Here is a 16,135-nt window from a genome sequence, read left to right on the forward strand (position 1 = left end):
CTAATGTTTAATAGCCAATATTTTTCCATCTGGGAGAGTTTAAATAGCCCCTTTCATCAGCCAGGGCAACTCATAAAGAACATAAATATTTTGCTGTTCCGTGAAGGCCATTTGTATGTATTGCTGGAATTGTTAGGAACACAGTGACTTAACAACAGATGATCAAACAGAAGGACTTCACCCAGTATTGATGTGGTCCTAACTGTGTTCTCCCCACACACATAATATTATCAGAATGCTAAAATCCCTGCTGTGTGCCTGCTGCATCACCTCCCTGAAGTGCCTGGAGTACTGACACGCAGCAAGGCACAGAAGCTCAGAACAAAGCTCAGAACAGCATGGAAAGCTTGGGCTTGGCTGCTGGTGGCCTGACTGATTTTTCCTTGCAGAAATCATAGGCATAAGTCCCCTAAAAGGAATGCCCATCCTCCTGGACAGTTTCTTCAAAGAGCATGGTACTGATACTGCTTGATTTTGGTGACTGTCAACATAAGCAACATGAAATGAACAAGCTCCTTGTAGGCAAGTTGCTAATTCCAGCTTGATGAACCTCTTCATTTTAACCCACAAGCAATTTGCTTAAGTGGTTTTATAAAAATGGGTACCACGGGACCATGTAGCAGCAGTCAGAGTGGCTGAAACAACACTAACTAGATTTTCACTAATTAGATCAAGCTCCCTCACCTTCCCACACTGACAGATTGTGGGGGTAAAGGGAGACCGCCAAGGGGTATTAAGTGGTGTGTGTATCAACTACCTTAAATTGAAGCCAGGTACATACACAGGGAGTGCATCTAATTTCTCTCTGATGACTAACCACCAGGAAATTCTGCATTGTGTTACAGCAGAACTTCCTTCAAAACTGTAGCGAAGATGGTATGCAGCACTTACTGGGCAGAGATTTACAATCTGGGGTAGTTCTTCACTTCTTAAACATTCTGAAGTTCCCTGATGAGGAAATACTTCTCAGAAAATCCACAGGAAAAGATTCCTGATCACACACAGCATGTTCACTGAATCTCACTCTGAGAAAGCTTTCTCCATGAAACAGCATCGGAGAAATTCAAGTCTGAACTTCTGCTGCTGAAACCACGGCACTCGCAGTTTTCTTTCCACAGGAGTTGCTTTGTTAATAGATCCATCCAGCTTTGATCCAGTCACTGCACGTTAGAAGGCCATGGGGAACTGGCAAAGTGGGGAAGAGATCTAAGTCTTGAGCGAGTCCAAACACGCTTTGCAGTCTGCAGCAGCGAGAAAGGAAAATTCAGAGCTAAGTACCAGCAAGGGAGTAACAAAGCCCCTTGTAACTCACAAGTGAGCGTGGGCAGGAAAATCAGAAGGCCCAGAAAGGATGTGTGGAATTGTAGGGAGAGGCTTAAGCACCACAGTGGCATATAACAGCACAGCTAAATGAGTTTTTTCCAGAGGTAAGTATCAAGAAAAAGGCAAGCCCAATGGTTGAGTAGAGCTTATTTGCCTGTGCTGGACCTGCTGCCGTCCAGGGATTTTTCAAGATGCATGGCCAAATGTTCATGACATAGGTCTGGACATCCCCTAACCATTAACATAGTCAGTCTGCTTTGCCTGCTTAGACACCAAGTTTTATAACTGTTAAAGACAACAACTGCCAGTTACCATGGTGAGACCTGAAGCATCGTTATATTAAACATGAATTTAACGGAATAACTGTTCGTAGGCAGAAGTAGATGAAAGATTTTAGATATATGTTCTATTTGCTGAGAAAATACTATTAAAAAGGACAAGAAAACAGAAACTTTGCTTTCAAAGTCCTACTCCTGTGACTTTAAGCAGTCCGTGTGAGGATGAGGAGCCTGGCCTACAGGTGTCCTGTATGGATATGAATTAGCAAGCCCGCAGCCCAGCAAGGAAGTTAGGAAGGTCAGGCACAGCCCTCGAGCACATGGCCATACAGCCACGTCTCGAGGCTTGCCAGACGCATTTGTGAGAACACCTGAACCCACACATCACCACACAGCTCTCAAGTTCCAGCTCTGATAGGGCTTGCTGATATAGAGCAACACAAGCTGCAAGCCAGCTAATTAACCTTCGCAGATGAGAGCTTTTAGGAAGAAATTTCAAAGCACTTTTCAAAGGAAGGAGATCATCCAGCATACAAGAGGGGACAGTCAGGCACAAAGCAGGGATGAGACTTGCCTGGCAGTAGTCAGGAGGCTCAGAACAACCTGAAGTCACCACACTGCTTGTGCTCCGGGGCAGATTTATTCTGCAAAACAAAGCTTCTAACAGCCTTTCTTTTAAGTCTTTGAATACTTTTTCCCCGTTTTCTGCTTTTAGGTACCACATAACATGGCTGTGCATAAATAGATACTAATTATTATTATTGCTGGTTCACAGATGAAGAGTCTGAAGGAAAGGACAATACAAACACTAAGCAGATTAGTCTCAGAATTGGTCTCAGAGCACAAATCTCAGTTCTTTTTTCTACCCTCTATGGTGACACATACCTTGAGTGCCACACATTGTGTAGTCAATGCATTCGGCTCGCTTTTAACAGCCAAAGGCTGTACCTTACAGCTCTACATGGCAGGGATATGAGCAGTCTAATCTAGGGAGGAAGGACGGGGACAGTGCTTGGGTTTTGTTTGTTTTTAATGGGAACTACAAGAACAAAAGAAAGTACCAAGGCTGTAAAGTTAAGCAAGCATTCAGATGTTGGGAAAGGAGAATAGAAACTTCCATTGCATTCAGCTCAAACAGGTTTTGTCTTAACAGATTTCAAATGGTCTTTCTCCACATGGAGGAGATTCTATCCTTGCATTTGCTGTAAAATGCCTACGGAAGACACAGGAACAGTGGCATTGTTTTTTTGTTGGTGGTGGTTTTGTTTGATTGATTTTGTTTTGTTAAATGGAAGGTCACTTGCATTTCCTTCTTTTCATTTCTTTTCTGGCACTGGGTCAAGATCCCAAATACAGATTTACATAAGTGCTGAAATACACATACCTTAATGGAAACGTGCTTTAAACATCTCAGCTAGGGATAGGATGGAAGGCAGCTTTCTCCCAAAATAATATATTTGTCAATTCAAAAATTAAATAATCAATATCTCAAATTAGGAAAGAGGGTAAATTTGCATTTCTCTGTGCTTCAATTATCTCTGAAGAGAAATAACAGCTCTGTTAAAATTCACAGCGTTTTTGGGAACATGGAAATATGTAAGCACCAAAGAGAGCTATGAGAAAAATCAATACTTTTTTGTAAAATGAGTTTTAGATGGTGCACATTAAATAAGGAAAAGGAACACTCACTTCCTGAACACTGCAACATTTTATTAGCAGAACACCGAGAAGCCTCTTTTATTCCTTTTCACATCATATAAGGTTCTTTATGTTCTTGCTATTAAAACAATGCACATCTGCATACAAGCCAGGTTTGCCTTTCCAATTCCTGCTCAGCAGCCTGTTCAGTGAGCCACAATGCAGGCAGTCCAAATTTTACCCTCAGTTTAGACCAAACCTGTGACAAACCTGACGCATCTCCATCTCCTAACCCCACCGTTAGGAACAGCAACTGGTTTTCAAAAATATTAAGGGCAGAGACAGGAGAGCTGACTACTGACTCTGAAGTGGCAGGCTGTGCTGATCCTAGCTCCCCTTCTGTAAGCACTACTACAAATCTGAAGCAGCAAAAAAAAATAGGAGATAGTTGTGCCCACCTCAGCCAAAGCCGCAGAGAAGTGATTACAGTTCTTGTGCATCAGATGGTACGCGTTGCCTTTGTACTCCTTGCCCAGTTCTTCCATAATCTTATCCACATCTTCTTCTGTGAAGTCTGTGGTGCCCAAGGCAATGGATTCTCTAGTTAAGAACAAAATACAACACAAAACATGGAAAGCTACAGTGTAGAGAGTGATACGTACCCAGGGAAAAGAAAAGAAAAAGCAATGGCAAGAAGGCCAGGTATAAGACAGGGGCATGAATATCTGGGGCTATCAGAGAGACCCTTACTAACAAAATGGTGTACTAATATCCTCAGGTTTATCGAGCGAGTCCAGAGAAGGGCGACCAAGCTGGTGAGGGGTCTGGAGAACAAGTCTTACGAGGAGCGGCTGAGGGAGCTGGGCTTGTTCAGCCTGGAGAAGAGGAGGCTCAGGGGCGACCTTATCGCTCTCTACAGTTACCTTAAAGGAGGCTGTAAAGAGGTGGAGGTTGGTCTGTTCTCCTACGTGCCTGGTGACAGGACGAGGGGGAATGGGCGAAAGTTGCGACAGGGGAGTTTTAGGTTGGATGTTAGGAAGTACTTCTTTACCGAAAGGGTTATTAAGCATTGGAACGGGCTGCCCAGGGAGGTGGTGGAGTCACCATCCCTGGAGGTCTTTAAAAGACGTTTAGATGTAGAGCTTAGCGATATGGTTTAGTGGAGTACTTAGTGTTAGGTTGGAGGTTGGACTCGATGATCTTGAGGTCTCTTCCAACCTAGAAATCTGTGATACTGTGATCTACATAGCTGGTTACAGCACAGGACCAGTCCTGAGAGCCTCCTGCTCACACCAGCGAAGTCTCAGCTCTACCGGTCTGCTTGCTTCCCACTCTGCCCGCAGCCCCTCTGCAGAAGCTTTCAGTAGGACAGAGGAGATGCGTTTCCCTTGGTGGAGAGGGTTTCCACAGTGCGGGCCAGGAAGAAGCAGACATAGTTTTATGCATAAACATATTGTTTCTCCCAGTACTCAGTCAATAGTGTTCATTCTTCTAGAAGTCCCCATCATCCCTCAATGTAAACTGGCAGTCTGCGAAGGGCAAGTCCCATCTGCCACGGGCAGTTCCTTGAACCACAGCCCCAAAGCCTGGACACCTTGAATAGCACCTTAATGAAGTATCCTCTCAGTTTCCTCTAGCAGTTGGCCTGTCCTTTGTGATAGTGTAGCAATAAACCCAGGAGACGACTTGTCATACTCCGTGCAATACCCATAAATAGGCGATGCTCGTGAAAAGACAAGCTTGCTGTTCCCCTCTGCACTGGCTCTGCATAACACACAGTTACTCCCATTCTTGCTGACAGATGAAACCAGGAGCACAGAAAGCAAAGAAAATGGGAAGAGAGAACTACATTCATTTGTAAGGCATTTGTATACATTTAAACTCTGCCAAACACAGTTCAGCACTGCTCCTTGTCTGCTGTACACCCTTTAATCTGCCTTCAGAACCCCTGCAGGGCTGCCTTTGAACCAGGATCATGTAAAGGAGGCAGTGAGGGTGCTAATGAGAGGGAGAGGGGGACCCAGAGGAGAGGACTTCCCCTCTCCCTCTAGTAGCTGTCATTGTAGGGGGGAGCAGGGAAGATGTATAAAAGGGCCCTTACTTGAATTTAAAGGTCTCGCCAAGCTCTACCGCACTGCCAGGTGTGATCTCGAAAATCCCACTGAAAGGGTAGGGATGCCCTCCATAGGCAAACTCTGACAAGGAAAGAAACAGACTGTGAGTAATCGAATGAACGCTGTGTCAGGAAAAAGTCTATGGCAGCTGTCTGCGTGGCTCAGCATCAGCACCAGGGGCTGGGCTACTGCTAAAGTCAACCCCAGCCAGACTCCAAAAGCCAGTTTCTCTGTCCAGGCACCTATCAGCCCGAGGATACTCTCACAGCCTCGGCTCCAGAGCAGGCTCCATCAGTGCTAATACTAGTGGTTGCACAGCTAATTAGCAGTTAGTGCTGCTAATCTACTACTCAGCACCAGGAAAGCTCTCCAGGTCTGTCTCTGTGCCTATACAGGCCAGTGGAAAGTTCTGTGGTGGAGGCACCTGGAAACACTGTGAGAGGCTGTCAGCGGTGGCACCGAGCTAGAAAAAAAATCTTCTCTCAAGTAGGGAGAAATCAGTCCTCTTCTTCCAGAGGGCAGCCCGGCAGGCAACTACAGGGAATTCTTTGTAGGAAAAGAAAAAAAAAAGATTACACTCTGCTGCCTTAGCATGTGGGCTGAGCCTGGAGGCCCCTCCATGTTATACAGGCCACCTTGCATGGTCTGTGAAAGCTGCTGTGTTCAAGACAGAACACAGCACCCCAGGGATTTTTATCTGCTGCATGGCACTAGCTAAAAATATCACGAGTGAGGTAACCCCAGTCATTCCCATTTAACATTGGCTGAAGAAGGAGACAAAAAGTCTGTGATGATGATCTGTCCTTTGGCTTTGCTGTGCTACAGCTGTTTTTCTGGATAACTTGACTGCATCCCTTGGGTGCTGTAATCAACTTCAACCCTATCCAGACCATTTCAAAAAGCCTTGCAAGACATTTTTTTTTTTTTTCAATTCTGCTGTTTTAAAATAAAAGCTTCCAAGATCTGGAGATGCAAATTTTAAGACTTCTAAAGCACAGACATTCATAAAGAATTACTGCAAAGCTGGTTTATTCTGGCATGGAATTAGTACAAACATTCTTATGCAGGTTTTAAGACAGCCACTGATCCGCATCTCTCTTCCCCCTCCCCAGTCTCTCCTCCTTTGTTGCAGGTCTTTCCAATGTTGTTTGGTCCTCCCTCCCTATCTGCCAGCCTGCTACACACCTGCACAAGCTATAGAGGCTGCAATTACATGCTGAAGATACAAAGAACTACTTTATTCGTGGCAGAACTGCACAAGTTCCAGCTGGACTCCACAATGGACTCTAAAACAAAGCTGGCTGAGTTTCTCACTCCTTGCCAAAAGCTATACGTTTGGGATTATTTTCTGTATCAGACTAGCCATGCAATTTTCTCTCTGTTCTACAGGTAATGAAAAGGAAATACTTCATACCTCTGCCGTAGATCTCGATGCCAGAGTGGAAGACACCAATCCCCAAGGTGGAGGTGTATTCGTTTATCCAGTACTACAGTAAGAAAAAAAAAGCGCATTTGGGAGCATTAGCAGAAAAAAAAAAAAAAAAAGATCTTGCCCTGGGGCATATACCCCTATCTCCCTTCCTCAAGGCAGCTTCTCTTAAGGACAATGATAATTCTGAAATTTCCCTGAGACAAATCGAGGCTCCTTATAGAGAAACAGAAGTGGGCACTGTGTTTATACAGCTGGCTGGGATTACATCTCCAAAAAAAATACTCATCTAATCCTTTCCATGTAAGGCATTTTCCTATATTAAGATACAACTAGACCTGAACCTGCATAAACCCAGCTTCCATAGGATATGTGATTATTCATCTCTTGTTTCCCTTAACTAGCTAACCATTTCCCCTCCATTCCAATTTACTTGTCTTATTTTCAAGATAGTGAAGATCTTGAGTTAAAGCATTCCCAAATATTTTCTGTACACAGTTTTACAACACCTCCCAACATCTACTTTTTAATCGGTTAGTTTTAGGCATGTTTGCTCAGGAAATGAGATCTCGGAGACAAATCTATTCCTCGTGTTAGTCAGAGAAGCACCATTTAGTAGTTATCTATATGACATCTAAAAAAAAAAAAAAGGGATCTCCGAGAAAAGAAACAAAGAAGCTCTGAGCATACTAGCCAACATTTTGCTCAGAGGCACCTTACAGTATCAAGCACTGTTTTCAGAAGAGACAAAGGTCCGCTGCTCCAAAATTATATCTGAGATGACCACAACTTCACCCAAAGTGTGAGACAAATTTTCGAGAGGAGCTGTTAAATGACTTTGTTGTTCTGGAGTCCATCTCCTCCTCACTGAACATAGAGCAGAGGAATACTACAGCACGCATGCACCGCTCCTCCACCAGCACTGCTCAGGGCCTGTTTCCACCATACCGTGAAGGACAGTGCAGACATCCAAGCAAACCCCAGCTAAGCTAATTCTGGAGTGGGAAGCCATACAGCCATGCCAGGGCAGTGCTGCACTAGAGATCATGAGCCCTGCTCTGCACAAGCATTTATTAGGTTAGCTGCAGAGCTGCGCTGCCACAGAAACGATGTTTTCAGGCAATGAGTGGAAACTGCCAGCGCCTGGTATATTTACAGTTCGCTTATGGCAGTGGAAATGCATCTCTAGTAACTCTGAGCAGCACAATTCCTGTTGTAATCAAGCACTGCAAGGAAGTGAATGTTGTTCACTTATCCCTGTACAACAACACGACGGGCTCATTAAGCTAAAATTCCCTTACGGCTCTGGCAACAGCTTCTGGTGGAGCCAGAATAGGCTGCAGCATCCCTGGTGCCTGGCGACACTGAGCTGCCACGGTATGAGCACAGACCCCTCTGCTCTAGGCAAGCAGAGGTCTGGCATACTCCATCTACTCTCCTCACTCTGCTTGCTTATGCATTTTTGATGACTGCATTGAATGCAGTAGTTCTGTAAATCACCAGGAAATGGTTTCTGCATGACCACTGCGACTCAGGAAAAAACACAGTAGTTTTGGCATGAAAAGCAAAGGCCCAAGCCTGACTTGACATGTGGTTGGTCGGTACTGATACCTTGAGCTGTGTCCCCCAAAATGCCCGCTTCTGGCAGTACAGCAGTTTCCTTTCCCTTCAGGATATTCTGTAATGCTCCTTGTTCTTTGAGTTTTGGTATCATAAAAAATGCATTACTGCAGGACACCAGCAAACCTCCTGACCCAGGCTGGACCCCTGCCCACTGCTCTTTTCAACCCTCATATCACCTCCACCTCTCTCTTCATTGAATTATACAAACTCTTGGGTTTTTGGATACATCAGAGCACTGGACTGGAGCTAGATCAAGTAGCTCTCAACCTCTGCCAGCTGAGATGGAGCACCTGCACTAGCGGTGAACCCTCTTTTTGAGGGCCACAGCTGGTATTTAGGAATAAACGTCCCCTTGCCTTTTGCTGCCCTTCCCCACAGACCTCTGTTGGCCTGTCCTCTGCAGCACGGACATCCCTGCTCTGACTGGGGAAGACAACACAGAGGCGGAGACCGCATGGAGGAGCCCACACGCCACCAGCCACATCTCCTGAGAAGACCAAAGCCCATCTCGCGTGGGCACAGAGCCCTCAGATCAGTTCTTCCTTTTCTCTCTTCAGTTCTCCTCAGGTCTCACGGGTTAGCTCCTCAGACTCTCAGATGGCCTCAGTAAGCTTCAGAGAAGCGCTGGTTTCCAGAGAGCCCTCCTGTAACTGCTCCCAGCGGGCAAGGTAAGGAGGTTGCCTTCGTCCCTCAGGCCGAGCTGCTGTCTCACAGGAAAATTCCAACCACAACGTGCCCAGGTCACACCAGCTGCTTTGCTCAGAGGAGTAACTAACAGCAAGATTTATTTTAAGTTGGAATCATTCTTGCCAGTTATCAAAGTCAGGGCTACCTGCTGGGGCTGATCAGCATCAGGCTTCGTACTTCAAACGTGAAACTTGAACTGAAAGCCACTTTCAGCTATAGTTCTTCCTTCTTCTGTGGCATCCAAACAACAAATAAGTAGAAAAACAGGACAAATAACACACCAAACATGACCGCCTCGTGCTGTCAGATCACAAAGCCCTCTGTCCCTCACCTGCGGGCACCGCTCCTGTTCCCAGCAGAGCCACAGCCCCAGAACCACCCTCTGCCCCCCAGAGAGGGACAGCAGCATTTCTCTGGCTGGCACCAGGTACTGCAGGACTACAAGCATCACATGGACTCCTCCATATTTATACGCTGCATTCTTCAGTATGAATCCCTTTAACAAACTGTTATGGACCTAACCGTAACAACCTCAGCCACACCTGAATTTCACCTGAACAGAAGCTGTACGGGTTTAGCGCTTCCTTTCAAATAACCTTGACAACACGGGGGTGTTAGTGAAGTGGGATCTGATTTGCATCTTAGGTAATACTGAGGATTTTTGTTTGCAGTGAACTGTTAGCAAAACCAAAATGCAAAGCAGCTCTGAATCACGGCTGCTGCTGTCCTCATCTCACCCCCATCTCCAGGGTGCTGCAGAATCTGCCGCTGGTGTGTGACCGAGCACGCAACAAACGCTTCACGGCACTTTGGCACAGCCCACGGGTTGTCTCAGGAGGAAGCTGTGCTGAAGCGAACATGTCAGTCACTTGCTGAGCTGGAAGAGAGAATCCAAGCCAGATTTGAAGCCAGGTTTGTACACACATGCATGAGCTGGCCTCGTTTTCCAAGGGCTTTGCAGTTCTGAGCATAAGAATAGCAGCAACAATCAGCAAATACTCATCTCTTGAGTAAATTGGCTGTATCTTAGATTTAAAAAAAAAAAAAAAAAACACACCACACAACCTACAGCCTGTTCTGAGCCAGCTGAAAGAGCTATGGAATTGAATTCAGCAGTATCTTAAAGGGACTCGTGATTCATAGCTGCATTGCATGCTGCCTGCAAAATTGTGTCATAAACCCTGCAGAAAGGACTTGGAGCAATCTGTCTTATTTCCACCTTCAGCCAAGACAGAGAACAGCTCAGAAGTGAAGAGAGGCAAAGAGGAAGGCTAGACAGACTTCACAAAAGCCGGAGATGGCCCAGGACTCAAAATTCAAGCCCAGAGAGGAAGCTATTCTCATTTTACAGTATATCAGTTAAGAGCTTTTCACGCAAGTCCCTGATGATGTAGAATTTGAAGTTTTCTGTTTTTTATTGAAGCCATCTCCGATTTCACAGTTGGTTTGGTTCAGAGATCAAAGTGTCCAGTGAGAGTTTAGATGCTAGGGGATACTCTGAGTCAGCTATTGTGTTATTCACTTTATTTATTTATTCATCTTTCATACTCAGAGACAGAAGTGAAAATCTTACCGGGACAGCGAACCATATCCCAAATTTGAAGAAAAGAAACTAAGAAGCTTCATTATATTGATATGCTGCTGGAAGATCTGGGATAGAGGAGCAGACAGTGTGATACTTGTAGATTATGAACCAGTAAATAACCAAATCTCCTCCTCCATATGCATATAATTCAATAGGATTGCTTCCTTTTCCCCGTGAATCAACTGGCAAAACTTTGCTTCTAGGAGCAAGAGAACAGTAATGGGGGACCAGAGCTACAGATAATATTCTGACACTACTGATGTGTATAGTGTTAAGGGACTGAAGGAAATGCTCAGATTCCCTCACACTCTGCTAGTCTTCAAAGCATGAAGCACTCCTGACAACACGAGTCCCATCACAGACTAGCTGCCCTACTCCTGGGCTTGAGTTTAATCCTCTCCTTTTTGAGAGCCAAGTCACATGCCATCACACCAAGCCCTCCCTTGCAGAGGTGACATCTCCTGTCCACAGGATGGGGGAGCTGGCTCACTGCAGAAGAGACCCTTGGCTTGACAGATCCCAGGGGCGGACACTCAGGGTTCCAGCTGCTACTAGTGGGCTCCCTGAAGGAGTTAGACTGACAAGGAGCCTTCCTTCGCTCCTCTGCCTTTGATACACTATGCAAACTTAACACAAAATGTTTTTTTCCTTGAGGCTTTGTCTTGGCCTTTGCAGTGCTTGGCCTCCGCTGTTAACTTACCTAGGCAACTTCATGGAAACTTGCAGAGGAGTGTGAGTAGTCATAAATGCACTGATCGGTCACATCTCAAACACCAGAAAAATCCTCTGCAACGTTAAAGCTCAAACCAAAAGTCAGTATTAAATGCAACACCAGATTGATGCAAGAGACCAAGTCAGGAAGCATCAAAGTAGTATCTAGCATTGATTTCTGAGATTTGTTGATCCAGATGTGAAATATGAGAGTAGAAAAAAAACAGAGGTGAAGCTAGAAATCACTACAGGAAATCCATCAGTGAAATCTCAGCCCTATACAGTCAGGTAGAAAATGTTCAGCAACTTCAGAAGAGTTTCACTTTCTCCAATACATTTTTCTGAACCAGGATCTTGGGCCCACATAGGTGGAAGGAAAGAGCCCGAAACAGCTCTCAGACTATTCCCTGAGTAATGCTTGTAGTGGTGAAGGAAGCATTATCTCACTATAGACATGCAGGACAGGAGGCTTCCGATAGATCTTTGCCAAGGGGCTTCAGTCATATTGCAGCAGTATTCACTCGTGTCCCACAGCCCTAAGCGTGTGTTCTGCCAACGTGTCTTGATCCTTCTGCTGTTCACTCCTGGCCTAGAGCTCTAGTAATAAAAACTCACTATCACGTGGAGTGACATCAAATTATACAGCACGGCTGCTGTTAGTAAGTTTTCTTTAGAACTGGATGAGACCCAAGCTCATTTCAGTGTGACCTGCGTCTCTTTTACACTCAGTTCTCTGTAGTTCCAAGGTCTGTAAATTAACCAAGTTTAAAATGCTATTTTCCTAATGTACTGTGAATACAGATTAAGCATGAAAGGATTTAAATGCATTCAGGCAGAACAGCAACTAATAAAAAAAAACAAGAAGCCTAACAGGATATTGAGAGGAGGAGTGATGACAAAGACCTGTCTTTGGTACTTCATACCTGGGAAAAGCTGTCTGGATAGGTGTTCACCCTACAGCACACGCAGAACATGACTCTTCCCAGCTGGAGGATCACTTTCTATGCCAGGCTCTTTTGCTGCTGGCAAAAGGCATCAGTCTGCAAGACCTCTGCTTCACGGGCCAGGGTCTGGCAGCCCATCAGGCCACTCCAAATCCAATTAGCCAAAAATGCCCGTTTTACTCACCTGTGCTAACTTTCTTTAGCATTACCTGGCATTTAAGTGAAACTCAATACTGCAGTAAGCAGTTCTCTGTTTACAAACCAAATCCACAGGATCAGTCTCCAGTTGCGAAAGGTAATAGCTGGCAAGTCTCAAGGAAAAGTTCCCAGAGTGGTCACTGGCATCTTCATGAACAACCCTACTGGCAGAAGTGATCCGATCAGAAGTGATCAGAAGGAACCACAGGGTTTCCTACAGGAGAGCAACCAAGTGCTGAGATGCCTGCAGCTTCAATAAAGCCAGAGAGCTCCATGGAGCACTGAGATGAGCGGTCATACAAGGTAGGACTTGGGGACCTCACTTCAGACTTGGACTGGGACATTTTAGAAGAACTGTCTGGAAAAGAGACATCCAAGGAGTAGTCACATTACAGAAAGAAGAAAAAGACAAAGCATCTGTGCGTGCAGCTGACTCTGCTCCACTGCATTTTGGATGGAAGGAGCTTTAACCTCCCAGACCAGCCCTTCTCAGCTGCTGTTTAGGACAGTTCCCCATCATTCACATCAATACACCTCAAACCAGGAATTTCCTGGGCAATGACAGCCTGAATTTACAGCTTATTCTGCTAAGCGTTACAGCTCATGCTGCTAAGTGTAATCCTTCACACAACCCCACAAACACTAAGCTCAGAGACAAAGCAACCCAACACATCAGAGAGGCCTGTGTCACATCCAACTGCACCCAACTTGAGAGGAAGGCCAGGCCAGGCCTCCACAGGCCTCGAGAGCCACCTGTCTCGGCAGCTCTTCTGCTTTTTAGCCAGGCTCTGCTCTGCAAAGGATCTTTTCCTCTCCAGTTAGTTAAATACACTCCTTAGCTATCTCCTCAGGAGGAATTTCTTTGCAAGTTGCAGTGTTTTTTCAGACGTTATTATATACTTCTGAATTGCCTGACGCACGAGCCAATGCTAAAATCTTAGCAATCATGAAACAAAGAGCTTATTTCTGTGGCTTCTAAACACCACATGTGGATTAAAAACTACTGCTGCTGCTGAGGGAGAGTTGGAAATCTACTTATGCTTCAGTGTTGTGATGTAATGTAATTTTACTGGAAGAACAGCAGGACAGAAGAACAACATTAATCATGCTGCAGAAAGGAAACAGTATGCATTCCAGCAGTTAACTTTGGGCTAGGCTCTGACTATTTTACATTTTAAATTATGAAAAAAGATTTAGCTGTGAGAATGGGATACCTTCAGTGTTGCAATTTACCACCTCCTCCTACAAAAGGGCAGGCATAGTCCTGGCTCAATATGACACCACTTGAAGTCTCTCACAACCATCTACTTTCTCCGCCACCGTTCCGCTTTCTACCCTACTGCACTGATGGCAGGCATTATCCTGCAGCCACGCCGGGAAGGAAGCTGACCCCTGCGTATCTTTTGCCTGCAACCATACACATCTGTAACCTGTTATTAGAAGGTAGCATATTCTGCACTAAATATAGTCTGCTCCTGCTGAGGAGAGCAAACGTTCACCCAACCGGTGTTTCAGAGCTTGAGTGAGGACCTGCTTTATCAGTGGAGAGAGAGGGCAACTAGCTGGCTGGATTAAGCAACTATTTTCTGTTCCTGCGGAATGAACGTCCCTATATCTTCCATTTGCAGGTTCACAAAGAAGCTGGCAGAAGTTAATCCACCAGCCCAAGGGTCTGTCATGCCAGTTGTGACACTAATGGCCCAGCTCAGGCGTCTGTGTACACAACGTGGTATTTGTAGTAGATCGTTTGTGCCATATGAGAAGCAATATGCCATTTTCCTAACCTCCACCTGCTTCCCTTAACCTCAGCTCCGACTGTGCCTGAAGGAGAGGCAGGGGTGGGACTGGGGGCATCCAATGAAGCCACTAAAGGGGGACGTTGCTAGAGATGGGAACAGCATGTGCCAGTGCTAAGAGCCTGACCCAGACAGTGGTCTCATAAAAAACCTTGCAGAAGGACAAGCGGTGCTATTGCACACCATTTCACATGCTGCATCTCCTTAGTTTTGACAATTTCTGTGTACAGTCATAATCTCAAGTATATGGAGCCAGAAAAAAAAAAAAGCATCCATTTGCAGGATTACACTGAAGTGTTTTAGCTCCCAGGTTAGCCTGGGAGCTGTAAAATACCAGACACGCTGTATACAAGCTGTACACAGGACTTGTTCAGTAGAATTATCCTTGTGTTGCAGGACTGAATTAGTTACTGCATGATTCACACAGATAATTAGTCATTATTTTCCACTTGGACAAAGGAAAGTGAGGTTACAAGGAGCAGAAAGGTAGGAAATGCAGCTGGGAAACTTAGGTGTGTTAGGAACTTAGGGAAGTGCCAATACCTTTGCCTTAGATGCATTCACAATGACAAATTGAGAGGTATTCAAAAAGAACGGCAGCAAAATGATCACGGAAATGGTGAGACTGAATTACAAGAGAATTAATTCAAAAGAGCTTAGCAAAGCAATGACTACAGATGACAAATTTGCAAACATTTGAAGGGCTGATGAATTATGGGAGAAGACTTCTGAAGAATGGTACAAAAGGATTCAAGTAGGAGTAACAGTTTGAAAAGAAGAGAGACTTAGGCTAAGCATTTAGAAGTACTTTGGCAGTGAGAAAGCACAAGGAAACATTTATATGACTGAAAGCTACATCAGGAAAGCTTTAGTGTGCCTGTGCATGACAGAGTATTGAACGGTCTGATGTGTTTTCCACTGCTAACGTCTAGGAGGCTGTTAACAGTCTCAGTTGAACACATTTTGACCCCGCACACCTATGTGCATTGTAAGCCCTCAGCTCAGTTGTTGGAGCATGTCAGGAAGCAGGTTTCCTACCAAAGGACATTTGGGTGACCTGTGCACCACTGGGACATAAACACCCTACGGTCCGGTTTACAAGGAGACATCTGAAGCACAGTGTAGACACTTTGACTCTGGAACTACCAGGCAAGTGAGGGCCAAGCTAGAGCCAAGCAATATGGACTCAGGGCTCTGAGCTTCACCTTGCCATGCAACAGCTTTCCTCAAGACCAGATACATCCTCAAGATCGCCCAGTTCTGTGGTTCTCTCTCCAAAGAAGAGACTAGCCCTGTGCCAACAGCCAGCAGTACAAAGAGGAAAGTGACATTTTGTGCATCCTTTCAAAGTGTGCACTCCAGTCTACATACTAAGCTTGCCTAGACCAAAATACCTGCCTTTGTTCAGAGAATTGGGCTGTAGGAGACACGTACCCCAAGCCCTCCACAGAATAGCTAATTGCCTGACAGCTGTAGCTTGGCCCCAAAGTGCTGAAAAGCACAGTTCATCTCTCTGCTCTGGCAGATTTGTAGCAGGAATTTAAACTTCAGCCTGTCACATCCAAGATGAACACCCTAATCACTAACTATAGCTTCTCCATCAAAGTGATGCATGTGCAAGTAAACAGCTCCAGCAGGAGAGATTGAGGGAGATCCATGCCACCACATAAACAGGCAGTTAAGACTCTCTGACCAGAGGCTCCTGCCCTGCTCAGGTACCTGAATCTCTCCCTGACAGTACCAAAGCCCTAATACAACACTGATTCTTCTGCTCTGGCTTGCTCTGTCAGGATGCACCTGCCTGGCAGA

At 45.3% G+C, this 16,135-nt stretch overlaps 1 protein-coding gene across 5 annotated transcripts in view; it reads right to left on the reverse strand.

The window, feature by feature from the left end:
• SYNJ2BP (synaptojanin 2 binding protein) overlaps positions 1–16,135 on the reverse strand; it is a 135,859-nt gene that overhangs the window by 59,427 nt on the left and 60,297 nt on the right. For 2 of the 5 annotated variants that reach the window (XM_066997756.1, XM_013191112.3), the window contains exons 1-4: positions 9,830–9,854; positions 6,768–6,840; positions 5,341–5,434; positions 3,698–3,839 (exon numbers count right to left, since the gene is read on the reverse strand). In XM_066997756.1, the coding sequence (XP_066853857.1) occupies positions 3,698–3,839; positions 5,341–5,434; positions 6,768–6,840; positions 9,830–9,835 (315 nt within the window). In that variant the 5' untranslated portion in view covers positions 9,836–9,854. The other 3 variants (XM_066997757.1, XM_066997758.1, XM_066997759.1) reach the window with 3 other exon arrangements.

This window comes from Anser cygnoides, chromosome 5 (genome assembly GCF_040182565.1).
Source record: "Anser cygnoides isolate HZ-2024a breed goose chromosome 5, Taihu_goose_T2T_genome, whole genome shotgun sequence".
NCBI classification, from domain to species: domain Eukaryota; kingdom Metazoa; phylum Chordata; class Aves; order Anseriformes; family Anatidae; genus Anser; species Anser cygnoides.